Here is a 14,974-nt window from a genome sequence, read left to right as displayed (position 1 = left end):
CTGTGTGATATTGCCATTAACTACATATATATTTTAAGTTTTTTTTCTCTCACTGATGCCCTGATAAAAATGCAACTGTTAAGGACTTTGTTGTTCTTTCTGGTTATGTTCCTTCCAAAGTGAGTGTGTGCTCATTCCTTCAGCGGATGCTTACCGAGCACTAAGTGTGCTTGAGGCACCAGACAAGACACTGAGGATACAAGGAGGAGAGATGCGGTTTTTGAAGATAAAATTTTTGAAGGCTCCATTTCCATTAGCTGCACATTTTAAGAGCTTAGCATATTCTAAGTATCATGAGAAGACTCGAGAAGAGCTTGAATAGTTCCTTCCTTCAGAAAACTTAATGTAGTGAGAGAGATCACATATTGACATGAAAAATACTCAGCATTTGTAGAGCAAGTGTGAATTAATGTGATGAGACCTGAATCCAGCAATTCAAAAAGACTATAAAGTGGATAGGCAATCCGTCGGGCTTGCACACTGTGTCTTGCGAAAGATGGTACCCTTCTCTTGTGCTTCTGAAGATCCTCTGTAGTCTTGTACAGAAGACAGATGGAAATGCCCATCCTCTCAGTCTCCAGGGTGGCAGGGCAGGACCTAGGGTGGCTAAACCCCTCAGCCTGTCACCTGTGTTATTTTCTGTGTGTGCCATGACGTGAGCAACATTTGGAAGCACTGTTTCACACTTTCTCATTTGTCTCATTCTCCACAGATATGTACGATCAAGTGCTAAAGTTCGGTGCTTACATCGTGGATAGCTTAAGGGAGTGCTCCCAGCCAGTGATGGTGTACATTCCTCCCCAGGCTGAGCTCCGGGGGGGCTCCTGGGTTGTGATCGACCCCACCATCAACCCCCGGCACATGGAGATGTACGCTGACCGAGAGAGCAGGTAGCATTTCTTCTTGATTTCCATTCATTGTCCCTAGGGATCCTCTAATGTTTGGTTTCCTCCTGGAGAACATTGAAACCAAGAGAATTTTATTTGAATCTGTCTATTCCCAGCAGGCTGCACGGTCAGAAAAAGAGATTTTCTAAATAGTGTCTCTTAGGACGAGGAGGAAAGTAGCAGGCGTCAGGCTTTCCCAGTGTGATCCTTTTACCAAGACGTCCTCTATTCCAGGCACCGGGAGAGACTTGGCGGGTTCTCTCCCATTTGTTGTGCACATAGGCCTGTTCACTGTCTTTCTTAGATATGTGACGGAGGGATCTCAAGGCGAGTCGGAGTGGAAGGACTAAATTCTTAGTCTGTGGAGTTCTAGCCTCTTAACCCAGCTCTGCCCTTGGCAGACAAGGAACCTGGAGCGGTCTTACTTGCCCTGAACTGCTGCTGCTTGTCTGTGGGACAAGCTGCTGGGCACTGAGGGGCACCACAGCAGCCACGTTCTGGGATTCCAACCCAGAGCTGCTCACTCTGGCCTCCTAGGAGGTTTGGAGAAACACCGTGCTCACGGCACCCAGAGAACTGCAAGAGAAAGTCCCAGGCTTTTGTTGGGAGGTGGTCCTTGAAAATACTTAAGTAAAACAGACCACATCCAGCTTCCTTCCACAATCTGTTTTCAACCCTTTCCAAAATAGGTAAATGTCACATTGTGTTTCCTTGACATTGTCCATGCCAATTCCTGCCTCCGATCATTCTGTTAGAGGACCTGTTTCTCTCTTTGGCCAAGATTTTAGCCTCCTACTCTAACAGCTACTTGGGAGAGCCCAGTAGTTTTATGGTGAAATCCCTAGGCTAGCAGTACAAACTGAAAGACTTATTATTTTTAAATCCAAATCTAGCCCCTGATCTGATACCAGATCACAAACAATTCCTCTTTATATGTAAGGACATGCAATGCCATGTGTATAGTATTAGCTATAATTTTTTCTTTTTTTAATGTAAAAGGTGGTGGTGGTGGTTTTTTTAATTTGTCTAGAGTAAAGTTCCTGGTAATAGAACATCATCAGCACGCACTAGAAACTAGAGACCGCTCTGTAGCAGTAGGCCGAGTGTTTTCTCTCCTGCTTGGCCTGGCCTCGTGTGTGGGAGTCCCGCCAGCAGACTGACAGCTGTGTGTGGGACCAATTGGCATCGATCCCTCATTGTAGAGACTAAGTGCTGGATGTTGTTCCCCTGCTACCGTGCCCACATCATCTTTTTTGTGCCCCCCTGGAAAAATATGTGATTCCTGTTACCCTTAACGGCTGTAGATGGTGGAATATGTATTCCTCTTTGGAGATGGAAGTAGACTGGTATGGTCATGAGAATTATTTTAATTGCTTTTGCCTGGCCTTTCTCACAGCCCGCTTAGACATTTTCTGATGCCTTCTTCCTCCCTGTGGTTACTTCTGTGAGCCATGGGTGGCCAAAACCATAATGAAGCTATTTCCTGGTCTGCACATTGTAACTGGCCTCATTCTGTTGTCTCCTTCCTTTAAAGTGCCTCTATTTCTGTTTTGTTTCTCTCTGATCCAGGGGATCAGTTCTGGAGCCAGAGGGGACAGTAGAAATCAAATTCCGCAGAAAGGATCTGGTGAAAACCATGCGTCGGGTGGACCCAGTCTACATTCACTTGGCTGAGCGATTGGGTATGTCTGCTTGTCCTCCTGGCAAATCAATGAGCCATTCAGCTGATTTGTAATGAGTGCATTCATAGGCCAGAGGAGGAGGCACTGAAGCATTTGATCAGATTCATGATAATCTTTATTTACTGTCCTCTATATGGTAAGAGCCCTGGTAGAATGAAATAGTATATATAACAGGAGGGAAAGTGGGACCTAAAAAAAGCAAAAGTCACCCAAGTTTTCTTCTGGTATTTTCTTATAATTCACAGAGCCCATCTTTCTGGCCTTGTGGATGTCCTTGTAAAGAATGGTTAGCGAGAAGTTGCTGTTGGGGAGCAGGCTAATCAGGCAGAGAATATCCTAGGCTTCAGTGCCCTGTTTCTGTCTGTGTCTTTGGACAAGCCCACCTCGTTTCTGAAGGATTTGAGTCAGTGTCATGGGACAGAGAGGCTGAAGACCTAGCCTGGTGGTGTTCTGGGGGCCCTCCCAAGCCAGAGAAACAGAAGTAAAAAATGCCCACTGTGTGATTCCGCACAGAGGCCATGGCGGCAGTAGCCCAATCCTGGGCACATTTGTGCGTGATGCTTCCAGCCACGACTCCATTGCTCGTTTTCTGAGAGCTGCAGTTTGCATGCAGGACTCAAGCCTGGGAGCCCTGGGTTGAGTCCAGAGACTGAATGAGTTTCAGTTCCTTTAAAACACCTCTCTCTGCCCAGATCTCCCATCGAGCCCCATGATGTGTTAGTGAAGATAATTGCTTGAGGTTCTTCTATTTGTTGGTTTGTTTTGGTTTTGTTTTTCTAAAGGAACACAGTGATTATCTTCAGAAGGTAGTGAAACTCCGTGAATGGAATGCATAAAAAGGAGAGATGCTAGCTCATTTATGTTTCAAATAGTAACTTAGTTAATACAGTACCATTTGCGGACTCGTTACATGCTCACCATGTGGAGACACAAGAACTTCCGAGTGCTCTCGCCGGCCCTCTTCCGAGTGCTCTCGCCGGCCCTCTGGAGACTGCGTGTCCCAGCAGTTGGGAGCCCTGAGCCAAGCACAGTGACTGGGGTTCTAATAAACCCTGTGTGCGTCCTATTGTTTGCCATTAGGTAACAACCGCCAATAACTCTAACCCATCTTGGCCTGATCCTTTTATGGGAAGTGCACACATACAACAAGAATTGGCAAAGCTGTTTCCAAAATCTATTGCCACCCAGAATTGTTGAGGTGGTGTTTTTCTCTTTCTTCTCCAAACAGGATAATTACTTCTGACCAACCCTATACACTTTAATTAAAGTAACTGCAGCTCCAGAGCAAGTTACTCACGACTGTATAGAGAGAGAGCTCTAAAAGCTTCAGCCACTGATAAGCATCTCACTTAGATGGCTCATAATTGCTCCCAGCATCAGGCAATCCTCGCTGCTGTTTTTACCACTAATTCTGTACAAAGGCAGCAGGGCCACAATTGCAGGACACGATGAATTGCATAATTTTCTCTCTCTCTCTCTCTCTCTCTTTTTTTTCCCCCCATTTTTTCTTTCTTTCTTTTTTTTTCCCCCCCCTTTTTTGCTGGTTTTCTTTCTGGCCAATTTAAAATTTGTCAAAGTCGGTCTTCTTCTGGATCACTGCCCTTTGATATTTCGCGCACTCCATTTGCCACAAACAAGCCGCAGGGCCGCAGTTCATGCTGACTCCAGCAGAAGCAGAGAGAGCTCCATTTATCTTACACTGCCTGCTGAATTCCTACTCATTAACTGGGGGTTCACTGCCTCTTTTTAACCCCCCAATGGCTGTTATCATCCCTTCGGAGTAACTGGGTGGTAGGAAGAGGGATCCTCTCTGACATCTGTTTGCAGAACCGCTGGATGGTGAGGGGTGTGGGGCCGAAGCTTCTTTTCTTGAAAGTGATATCGCTCCCACCTTCACCCAGCACCTTTTAACTTTTGAAATATAGGAAGGGGAGAGGGAGGAGATTCCCAAGCGATGGCCGTTTAATCATTTGTTACAAATCATCTCATTATCAATTTCCTCTCTGCATTGAAAAAAGCCATATTTATTTAACCTTGACCAAATTGGCACTAGAGAAAGAATCCTTAGTCTGCTAAATGGGAAGCAGGCTCTGGCCCAGGGCAGGTCGGGAACACGAGAGTGGATCTAGAATAAAAATCATGTACAAGTTTCGGTTAGGTTGCATGCAGGTAAATTGTTGTAAGTCCTCCAAACATTGGCTTCTTCATGCAGAAGTGGGGATAACGCCCCCACCCAGCCACTGTGAAGATCAGATGAATGTGCGTTGGCTTTGAATCTATGAAGCATGTTTCAAGCATGGGGACTGGCATCATTTCTTTTCCCCATTAATCATTAGAAGAAGCAGACAGCCACGTTTGGTATCTGTGTGGCATAGGTCTCCTTTTGGAACAAGTGGTATAGGAAAAGAAATACGAAAGAAATAGGAGTGGTCCTGCCCCTCAGGCAATTGCGGTTTTTCAGGAAGATCACACATACTAGGTGTGTCTGTGGGGTCACCGGCCAGCGGGGATGGAACAGCACATACTATGAACTCAGCACCTTTGGGGTTTGCTCTGGCTTTTGGCTCCTTTCTCAATCAGTGCCTAGAATCAAAGACTGCCATGAGGCTTGTTCACAAAGTGGGTGAAAATGACCTCCTTTTCCAGATTGAGATTAAGGCAAAAAGAAGACTTAAATCATCCAAGACACAAATTAATGTACATCAGAGCCCAGAATGGAACTGTGGTTCCCTCTGTTCTGCTTTTCTTAGGATTTCCCCAGATTTTACCTCAGCTGAGTACTGAGCCTGAACAAAATTAAACAGGAATTCTTTCCCTTTGTTGTCTAAAGCCAATTCCCCTGAGAAAAATCTGATTTAGGAGAAAGCCTATAGGAGTGGATGTTACCTTATGTTCCCAGTCTCTTCCCAGATTGGCCCCTACACTGGGGAGCACGCTATCAGATCACTTAGATGAACCAATGCACAACAGATTGACTGTGTTCAAAAACAGAATTATGATTTATTCTCCAAGGATAATGAGTAATATTTAATTTCTGAACAGTTAACTTCATCTCTTTCAGATTTCTTATTTTTAAAAACTGACCTTTCGCCATTTTATATAGTTTGGGTAGAAGGTGAATTACTAGTTTGTAGTTCATGATTATCAAAAAGCATGAAAACAGCACATATTCCTGATAGAGGTAACGAGAGAAAGAAATGTGATAAAAGGCCAAATACCATGGTCTTCCACTGCCAGATTCTTAGAACAAGCTTGGTAGAATCCATGCAGGACAGATAACATCCTACCAGTCTGGATCCCTTAAGGAAATTGAATTTCTTCTCTGGAAATAGAGCCCCAACCTTCGTCATGTCTCCCTGACATCCTTACATCCTCAGAGAGCCAGGAGTAGGGAGTGGGTGTGGGGTAGGATGGCCTTCCTGGCCTGGTCTCTTGATGCCAGGACCTGAGATTGTCTCCTGGATCCTTACCCTTGCCTTGTGCTCAGAGGGAAATGATATATCAATTGAGAGAGAGCGCCGTCTAGTCCAAGTATGAAGCAATCATAAGGTCCCCTCCATCCCTCTTCCTCAACACAAATAGTCTTTAGGCAAAGGAGCCACTTCCTGAAACACACACACACTTCCGACACACGTTTCGAACGTGGGCCTCTTCCCAGCCGGCTGGGCAACCTGCCTTGCAGCAGCCCGGCTGTTCCCCACATGGAGCCCTGAGAGGGACGGTCTGACACAGGCAAGGGCAGCTCTGGCTGGGCACTGGGGTTGCTCCACGCCTGGCCCTTCCACCCAGCAAACCCCTCTGCCCAAGGCTTCCTGGGGGCAGAGTGAGTATTGTGGCTTCCGGTGAGGGTAAATGTCCCTGGAGACATATATGGGAATGCCTGCCTCCCAAGCCTTCTCTTTTAAGCAGCCAGATAACAGGAAAAGGACACTTCCTTGGGTTAAGGGGACTCCGGGGTTAAGCTGGTTTTCTGGCAGAAGTGATCAAAGTATCTGAGCTATGTATGCTTTTCCATCAGTTGTGTCCATCTTCAAGATGTTGTAAGCTGAAAAGAGCTAGAGTTGCTTGTTTGAGTCAGAAGGCAGCATCCTTGCCTGCAAAGTCAGAAGGGAAAGAAGTTCTGGTCCTAATGCGTGGGAAATGGCCTCTTGTCCAGTCACCTCTTAAACACACACACTGTCCTCACTTGGCACCATCGCTGTCCAAGCCCTGGGCTCTGGGGTAGGCAGGTGCCTCTTTCCCTGAATGAGCAGCGGCTTACCACCCATCTTGTCACACTGATTCAGAAGTTCTTTGGTTTGACGCAATATGGTGCAACAGTGACAGCGTTTTCTGGGAAGGAGAAGGGGCTGTTTTGTCTGTTCCATTCATCTGGTTGTATTTATCAAAGCACCTGGGCTTGCCTCATCCCAGGAAGTTCACAGTTCTGTCAGATGGAGAGACCTGGCTGGCATTTTGTTGGACTGAACCTAAGCTTCTTCCTGCCTGAGGGCTGTCATCAGAATATGTCTGAGAGGGGCGCCTGGGTGGCTCAGTGGGTTAAGCCTCTTCTGCCTTCGGCTCAGGTCATGATCTCAGGGTCCTGAGATTGAGCCCCGCATCAGGCTCTCTACTCAGCAGGGAGCCTGCTTCCTTCTCTCTCTCTGCCTGCCTCTCTGCCTACTTGTGATCTCTCTCTGTCAAATAAATAAATAAAAATCTTAAAAAAAAAAAAGAATATGTCTAAGAGACCCTGTTCCTCCCCTGTCCCCAGCTGACCTAGAGCCCCAATCCCTTGACCTGCTAGAACTGGTGGGGCGGGGGGGGGGGGCAGGCTGGCCAAGGGAAAGGAGCAACTAAGGAAAGGAAAATAGTAAAGACTTTGCGACTTAACTGCCTCGAGAATTCAGAGAATTCTGTGCGGCTTCCTGACTCTTGTGTGGACTGTCTGCGTGGGGGCACAGGGCTGAAGGGGGGAATAACAGATTCTTTGATTCCTATTTGGAAATCTTTGGGTTTACTGTAATGATTTTTAAAAATACGAACAGCGGAGCACTAACACCATTGCAAGGAACCTATGGTTAAACATCCCAGAGAGGGTTACTGTTAAAATCAATATGCAAATGCAGCTGTATATTTAGATAGGTGTGGTCCCTTTGAAGAAAAGCAGATATATGAAAATGGGATTTTAAAAAAAACTAGATACATTGGGAGAAATTATTCCCATTACAAAAGGATTATTTGCTTTACCAAAGGATTCACTGCAGGGTTCCTTCTAAATAGCTCCCTTAAGGCATTTAAAACAGGATCTGATTTACACAGTTTTTCCAGAATGCTTTTGTGTAAAGAAAGGCACACCTGTGATGGATACAGAAATCGTTTTGCAAGGTTTTTTTTTTTTTTTTTCTCCCTATCTTACCATCTTTACAGAGGAATTTCTTTTAACACCGAAAATGTGATTACACAGATCTTTTAAACAGCTACTTGTGTTTGTACTTCTTAATCTTAATAAGATTCCAGTCTTTTTTATGCTGATTTTTCAGTCTCAAAATTGAGGTACCGTTGTGTGTTCTTTTATCTGAGATATTCTGGAGCTGAGTGAGGAGGGTGGTCTCGTCCTTTGCTTTAGCTTCATAAGTATTTAACCAATCAAAGCAAATTGCTTTCTTAAGAGAAGGAAGAAGGGCCCATAAAAGTTGAAATTGGGTTTAAATTTACATAGGCTTCTTAGTATAACTAAAAAATAAAAAGCACTTTAATATCATATTCTTTTATAAAACAGTTTCCCTCTTCGCCAGCTTAGGATTGTTGTTACATAAACGAGAAACTGAGCACAGAAAAGAGATTACTGCAAGGTCACCTAGTGCCTTTGGCTGAGTAGAGAATTTTCAGCCTACCAGCCTGATTTTTATTCTAAGCTTTGAAGGTCTCACCCCTCCCCCCAAATCCTCCACCATGGGATGTGATCTGCCTGTCCATAGGGTGAGGCTCCCCTCCTGCCCTCCTTCAGAGTCAGGGCTAGGTAAAAAAACAAAAAACAAAAAACACCTCCTGCTACAGAAATCAGCTCCCTCCTCGGAAGCTTCTCTCCAGCTTTGACCCCATGGAGGAGAGATGTGGCTTTTCATTATATCCTGGCCCCGGGAACACCTGACAGGCCAGTGCCCTGTGGACACTTGTGGGTCAATTTAACTTGTTTCATTTAAAGGGCATTGGCTCTACATTGCTTCTTGGCCTTTTGGCTAAGATCAAGTATAGTATCTTTTCTTATCAGTTTAATATCTGATACGTCCTCTATCCGAGGACAATATATTAAATGGATTTTTGGAAGTAGGAGACCGAAGAGGAGCTCGCTCCCATCCACTGCACTTGTTGACCTGCTATTGCCATACTTCCAGGAACTGTGCACCCCATTCCAGGGGAAATTTTAAAAAATAAAAACTGATGGGCTCTGAAGCCAGACTCTCTAAGCCCCGATCCCCGCTCCACGGTGTCCTAGCTTCACAGCCTTGAGCACGTTTCACAGCCTTGCCCCGTTTTAGTGCCTTGGTTTTCTCATCTGTAAGGCAGCCATCTTGGAGGGTGTTTGCGAGGATTAAAGGAGAGAAAAGGTACTTCAACATTTCTAGCACAGTAACAGCTCTCCTCATTTGATCAGACTAATACTGCCCTTCTGGATTCAGCTCTTTACATTAAAGTGTTTTTAACTCTAAGGTTGGATTTTTAGGAATTCATGGGGACTTTTTATTTTGGGAGGGAAGAGACGGGAGTAATCTACCTTTCTTCTCCCATTTCAGACTTTTCCTAAAGTAGGATTCTAGAAAAAGAATGACTTTCCTCCCTGTAGCATATTCTTAAATACACACGCACATGCACACAACGACTTGCTTTCCTAAAAACCCTGAGGCCCTGCAATATGGCCAGAAAAGAAAGAAAACCATTCCAAGATATTTAATTGTACAGGGAGCTTACAGGATTGATCGAGAGCTTAGCTTTTTACAATAGTCCAGTGAATAAGAAATGCTCCTGACAAACGATCGATGATAGGATAATCACTCTTTATCCCCCTCCTCATTCTTACCTTCTTTCTTTCAGGAGAACAGGGTTCAGAAGTCAAAAATCTTTATAGACGCCGCTTTTAAATTAAGCAGAAAATAGACATTGACATATTTGTTAATCTCCCCTAAATCATTACCAGGGCTGGCTGCTTTGCTGTACAAGGAGAGAGGGGCCTTCAGTGTGCTACATAAGGGTCTAACTAGCTTAAGAGCAGCCTTTTATTTTTACAAAATAAAATTTAGCAAACCTTTTCTCCCCCAACTTAAAGCACACATATCCTTGAGTTTCTCATGTGCATTTTAAAATACACGCATCCTCTACTTCTGTTCCTTGCTTTGATGCTTTTTTTTTTTTTAAGATTTTATTTATTCATTTGACAGAGAGAGAGAGAGAGATCACAAGTAGGCAGAGAGGCAGGCAGAGAGAGGAGGAAGCAGGCTCCCTGCCGAGCAGGGAGCCCAATGCGGGGCTCAATCCCAGGACCCTGAGATCATGACCTGAGCCAAAGGCAGAGGCTTAACCCACTGAGCCACCCAGGCGCCCCATTTTGATGCTTTTTTTAAAGGCGGGTCTTGAACTGCGATCAAAGGCATTAAGGAAGGAATCAGACAAGGCAAACTTTGGGGGAATGTTCTGTGATCTTCCTAGACTCGGGGGGGGCCAGAGCATTGCAGGTGTTTATTGTTACTCTTTTAAAGCTCTGGAATAGCTTGTCTGGGTAGACAAGACCTTTGTTAGTCCAGGAGCCAGCCGTGTCTCTCCCTCCAACTTGGTAAAGCCAAGACCTTGTTTCCAGGATGCTGTACTCCTAAGCCCAGAAGTCTTACCCCTTTGCACCCAGAGCTGAGCTGTGCTTTTAACTCCTTTCCTCATGCAATGAACTAAACTCTCCAGCTCATCTGCCCTTCTGTGGCCACTGCCAGGTCACCTGCTTGGGCTGCTGTTGATGCCATTTCATGTGGAAGAACACAAGCCTTGGAGATACCAAGTGTAAATCCTGACTTTGCTACTTAAGAGCTGGATGCCTTTGGGCAAGTAACTTTACATTTCAGAGCCTTGGTTTTTCTCATTTGTAAAACAGATGCCCTATCTATAAGGTTGGGTTGTTATAAAGGGTTAGAGGTAATGTTTATGAAGTAACTTGGAAAGCGCTCAGTGACATTGAGGCCTGCAGCTTGGCAGCAGAGTTAACAGCCGGCGGGACCTAGGTCTGGATTATGCATGTGACTTACAAGCTGTGTGATCCTGAGAGCAGTAAGTGTGGTGCCTGGCCCATAGTAAGTGCTCAGTAAACGGTATGCATTGTATATGGTACAAGTATACACATATATAAGCACCGTGTTGGTTGTTTACCCAGAGAGAGGATGTTCTAAAGGTCTGGAACTTCCTATTCATCCGTGTCCTTGGTCCTGCCATCCCCTGCCCCGGCAGGTAAAACTGCTACGGTGTTCATTTGATCTCACAGGAACACTAGGAGCTACCCTCAAGTTTTGGGCCTGCCCAGCAGGTTTCAGGGACCCAGCAGGTTTGAATGTTGGAGCAAGAGTGGCCCCAGTTCCCAGGGGTGGGATGTGGATGCTCACCTTGCTCAGGACTGTGACTGCTTGGCAACCAGTACAGAAGTGTTGCAAAACCGTAGTCCCACCGCACAACTGGTCCCTCCCTGAACATCACCGCACCTGAATGTGGCTCCAAACTTCGAGTCTGGCCTATTGCTACAACCCAAGAGCGAACAGCATGCCCTCCCAAGTGCAGACTTACTGTTTGATTAAGGAGTAAAACATACATTCAGGTGACTCACAGAGGACACCAAGCACTCTGCCCTTCATGAGAAGTGTGCATAATTTCTAAGTCATGGGCCGCCTTAGACTAAAGAGTGGAAAACAAGGTCGGGCGGGGGGGCAAGAGAGAAAGGCTGTGCCTGTCAGGTCCCATGTCACAGAAACCATCTACATGAACTTTTTTTTTTTTTTTAAGATTTTATTTATTTGACAAACAGAGATCACAAGTAGGCAGAGAGGCAGGCAGAGAGAGAGGAGGAAGCAGGCTCCCCGCAGAGCAGAGAGCCCGATGCAGGGCTTGATCCCAGGACCCTGGGATCATGACCTGAGCCAAAGGCAGAGGCTTTAACCCACTGAGCCACCCAGGCGCCCCTCTACATGAACTTTTAAAGACTCCCCAGTAGCATCAGAAGGACAAGTTCTTGGATCACTGTAATGAATGAGCCTAAAGTCACTGCTTTCTTGTTTGATAGAGAGATGACTGCTCACTCAGAGTGAAGTAAACATTTCTGTTTCACCCTGGCAGTCAAGGAACCAGGTCTGGCCTCCTATAACAACACTTCACTTTGGCTGTTCTGAAACAGTGCAGCCAAATCTGCATGACACTGTGTTCATATCAAGTGAAGGTGGGTAAGTGGAATGTAAAGAAAGTTAGAGGAGGAATATTTAGTGAGTAATGCTATAGGCCACACTCTGTATTAGGGACTTGGGGTATAAAGAAATGGTTTGACAGACATGACTGATTGAAGAAATAATCTCATAAACAGACACTTTAAATGTAATACAGTAAATATGATCAAGGTTTACCAAAAAATTAGGACAGGGTGCTTGGGTGTCTCAGTCAGTTGGACATCTGCCTTCAGCTCAGGTCATGGTCCCAGGGTCCTGGGATCAAGCCCCACATCAGGCTCCCTGCTCAGTGGGGAGTCTGTTTGTCCCTCTCCCTCTGCCCCTGCTCATCCTCTGTCTCTTCTTTCAAATAAATACATAAAATCTTAAAAATACTAGGCATGCCCAGGAAATTGATCCTACAGAGCAGGAATTGTTAGAAGTGTTGTCTTGGTATCAGTTATGGAATGGGACTAAGATGGAACTTCGGCTGTCTTATCAGCCAGCAGCCTGCCATCATCATTGAGCCTTTCCTGAAATGAACGAGATTCTGCTACTGAAACACTTCCTTGTCCTCTGCCCCAAGTCTTCAGGGTACCACACTGCTGTACCTGAGACCTGGCTCTGCCCCTTCCTGGTTTTGTGATCTTGGTGAGTTACATAAATTCTCAGTGGCTCAGTTTACTCACCTGTAAAATGAAGACAGCAAGAATACCAGCTTTGAGGTTGTTGTAAGGATTAAGCGAGTTAATAGATACGAAGCACTTAGAATGGTGCCCTGTATGCCACAAATATTATTTGGCTTCTGATTTTTGGCATCAGGGAGCCAGGAAAACCTTTTTTTTAGCTTGGCTTATTTTTTAATTTTCCATTTGATATAGTTTCACCTAATAGTGACTAGAATAGTACAAAGGACTTCTGATGCCTTTTTCTCAGATTCACCTGTTGGTAGTATCTTGTCCCATTTGCTTTATCATTTCTGTGTGTTCATGTACATGTGCTTGCCTGTGCACTCTCTACACATACACACACAGTTTCTGCAAACCATCTGACAGTCATTTGTAGACATCGTGTTCCTTTATCCAAAAGTATTTAGTGTATGTTTCTAAGAACACAGACTTTCTCTTATATAACCCAAGACACTTATCTACATTAGGATCTATAACATCGATAATACTACTATCTGATTCATAATACATATCAAAATTTTACCAATTGTCCCAATAATATCCTTTACAGACTTTTTGTTGTTCAGATCTGAGATCTAACCCTAGACCACACACTGCAGCCTGTTTTCAGTTATTTAGTCTGTCATCATCTTGACTTTTTTTTTTTTTTGAAGAATACAGGCCACCTTTTTGGTGGGGGGGGGGGGGTGAGATTTTTCTTGAGTAATCTTCACGCCCAACATGGGGCTTAAACTCACAACCCTGAGATCAAGTCACATGCTCCACCAACCCAGCCAGCCAGATACCGCAGGCCCCTATTCTGTAGCATGATCCTCAGTCTAGGTTTGTTTTGTATTTCCCCATGGTTAAATCCAGATAATGTATTTTTGGCAGGAATGTTGCCGAGTGTTATTTATGATCAGGACATCATATCAGGAGGCATATGTCAGATTGTCCTATTCTTGGTGATGGTAATTGTGATTACTTGTTTAAGGGTTTGTTCGCTTATAATTTGTGAGGAGATACTTTGAGACGATGTAAATATTCCATTCCTCATCAAACTCTCACCCACTAGTTTTAGTACACATTGGTAATTCTTGGCAGAATCAATTGCTGTGATGGTGGTAAAATGGTGATTTTCTTTTTTTTTTTTAATTTGACAGAGAGAGATCACAAGTAGGTAGAGAGGCAGGTAGAGGGGAAGGGGGAAGCAGGCTCCCTGCTGAGCAGAGAGACCGATGTGGGGCTCCATCCCAGGACCCTGAGATCATGACCTGAGCCGAAGGCAGAGGCTTAACCCACTGAGCCACCCAGGCGCCCCAAAATGGTGATTTTCTAATTCTATCATTCCTTCTATGTCTATTAATTATTATTCTGCTGGAAGGGAGAACTTTCCCTTCCCTCTCCCCCCATTTAATTATTTATATTAGAATGGACTCTCAGGCTATTTCATTCCATAAATATTCTGGTAATTAATATCATCATCCTATTTTTGATAAATTTGATGCTCAGACTGTCCCAGATTTGGCCAGTGGGAATACGTTCAAACTGGCTCCTGTGTCCTTTTAACTTGTGTCAGTCACTTGAGTGCTTTCTTGCTTTTTATGGCAGCCAGGCTCATCGTCTGTTTTTCCTGCCCCAGCTTTACAGCCCCAGTTCCTCTTACTAGAGAAGGAACAATGTTTGCTTCCCTGTCTAGGAGACTGCTGAGGTAGTCTCCTCTCCAAAGGCGCCAGTTGGCTCTCCTCCTGTCAGCTCTTTAGGCAGATGCACCCCAGAAGGGATGGGCCTTCGTCCTATCCCACAGCCCTGCTCTGCGTGGCGTGGAGAGAAGGCTGCTGCGTGTTAGGGCCCCAGTGTGATTGCCCTCTATGTGAGCGCCCAGGAAGACATAGCCGTCAGCTCTCTTCCTTGTGGTTTTCAAGTAGTGATGGGCTTTTTAAAAAAAAAAAAAAAAAAAAAAAAAAGGAGGTGGAGGTGGGCATCTAAAAAACCTCATAAAAATGAAACTGGGTCCTATGGCTACATCCCTGTTCTATTAACATGTGTTTATCTAGAATACTTACGGCTCACTCAGCAGCCCAAGGCTGTTTATGGCATATGATTCATAGTGGCATAAAGAGCAAGGCCTGTTCCCAGACAAACATGCTTGAAATAGACCTTTCTCTTCTCCAGCCCATCACCTGTGGTCATGTATTTATTTGTCAGCTTTGGTGACAAAGCACTTCAGGTTGTCCCCAACACCAGGGGCTGTCACCTATAGCTCCTTCAGCTAGACTTACTCCTCTTTACTAGGCAGGCAGCTAAAT

The 14,974-nt window shown here is 45.0% G+C and overlaps 1 protein-coding gene and 1 non-coding gene across 10 annotated transcripts in view; both read left to right on the top strand.

Annotated features, from left to right (window-relative positions):
• Positions 1 to 14,974, top strand: part of ACACA (acetyl-CoA carboxylase alpha) — a 243,255-nt gene that overhangs the window by 215,597 nt on the left and 12,684 nt on the right. For all 9 annotated transcript variants that reach the window (XM_047708298.1, XM_047708296.1, XM_047708299.1 and 6 more), the window contains 2 exons: positions 713 to 890; positions 2,457 to 2,569. In XM_047708298.1, the coding sequence (XP_047564254.1) occupies positions 713 to 890; positions 2,457 to 2,569 (291 nt within the window). The remainder of the gene's footprint in view (positions 1 to 712; positions 891 to 2,456; positions 2,570 to 14,974) is intronic.
• LOC125088287 (U2 spliceosomal RNA) lies at positions 8,771 to 8,962 on the top strand. Its single transcript, XR_007123682.1, has one exon. It is a non-coding gene; the product is annotated as a U2 spliceosomal RNA (small nuclear RNA).

The sequence above is a fragment of the Lutra lutra genome, chromosome 16 (assembly GCF_902655055.1).
Source record: "Lutra lutra chromosome 16, mLutLut1.2, whole genome shotgun sequence".
Lineage (NCBI taxonomy): Eukaryota > Metazoa > Chordata > Mammalia > Carnivora > Mustelidae > Lutra > Lutra lutra.
This window is presented reverse-complemented; position numbering and strand designations above follow the sequence as displayed.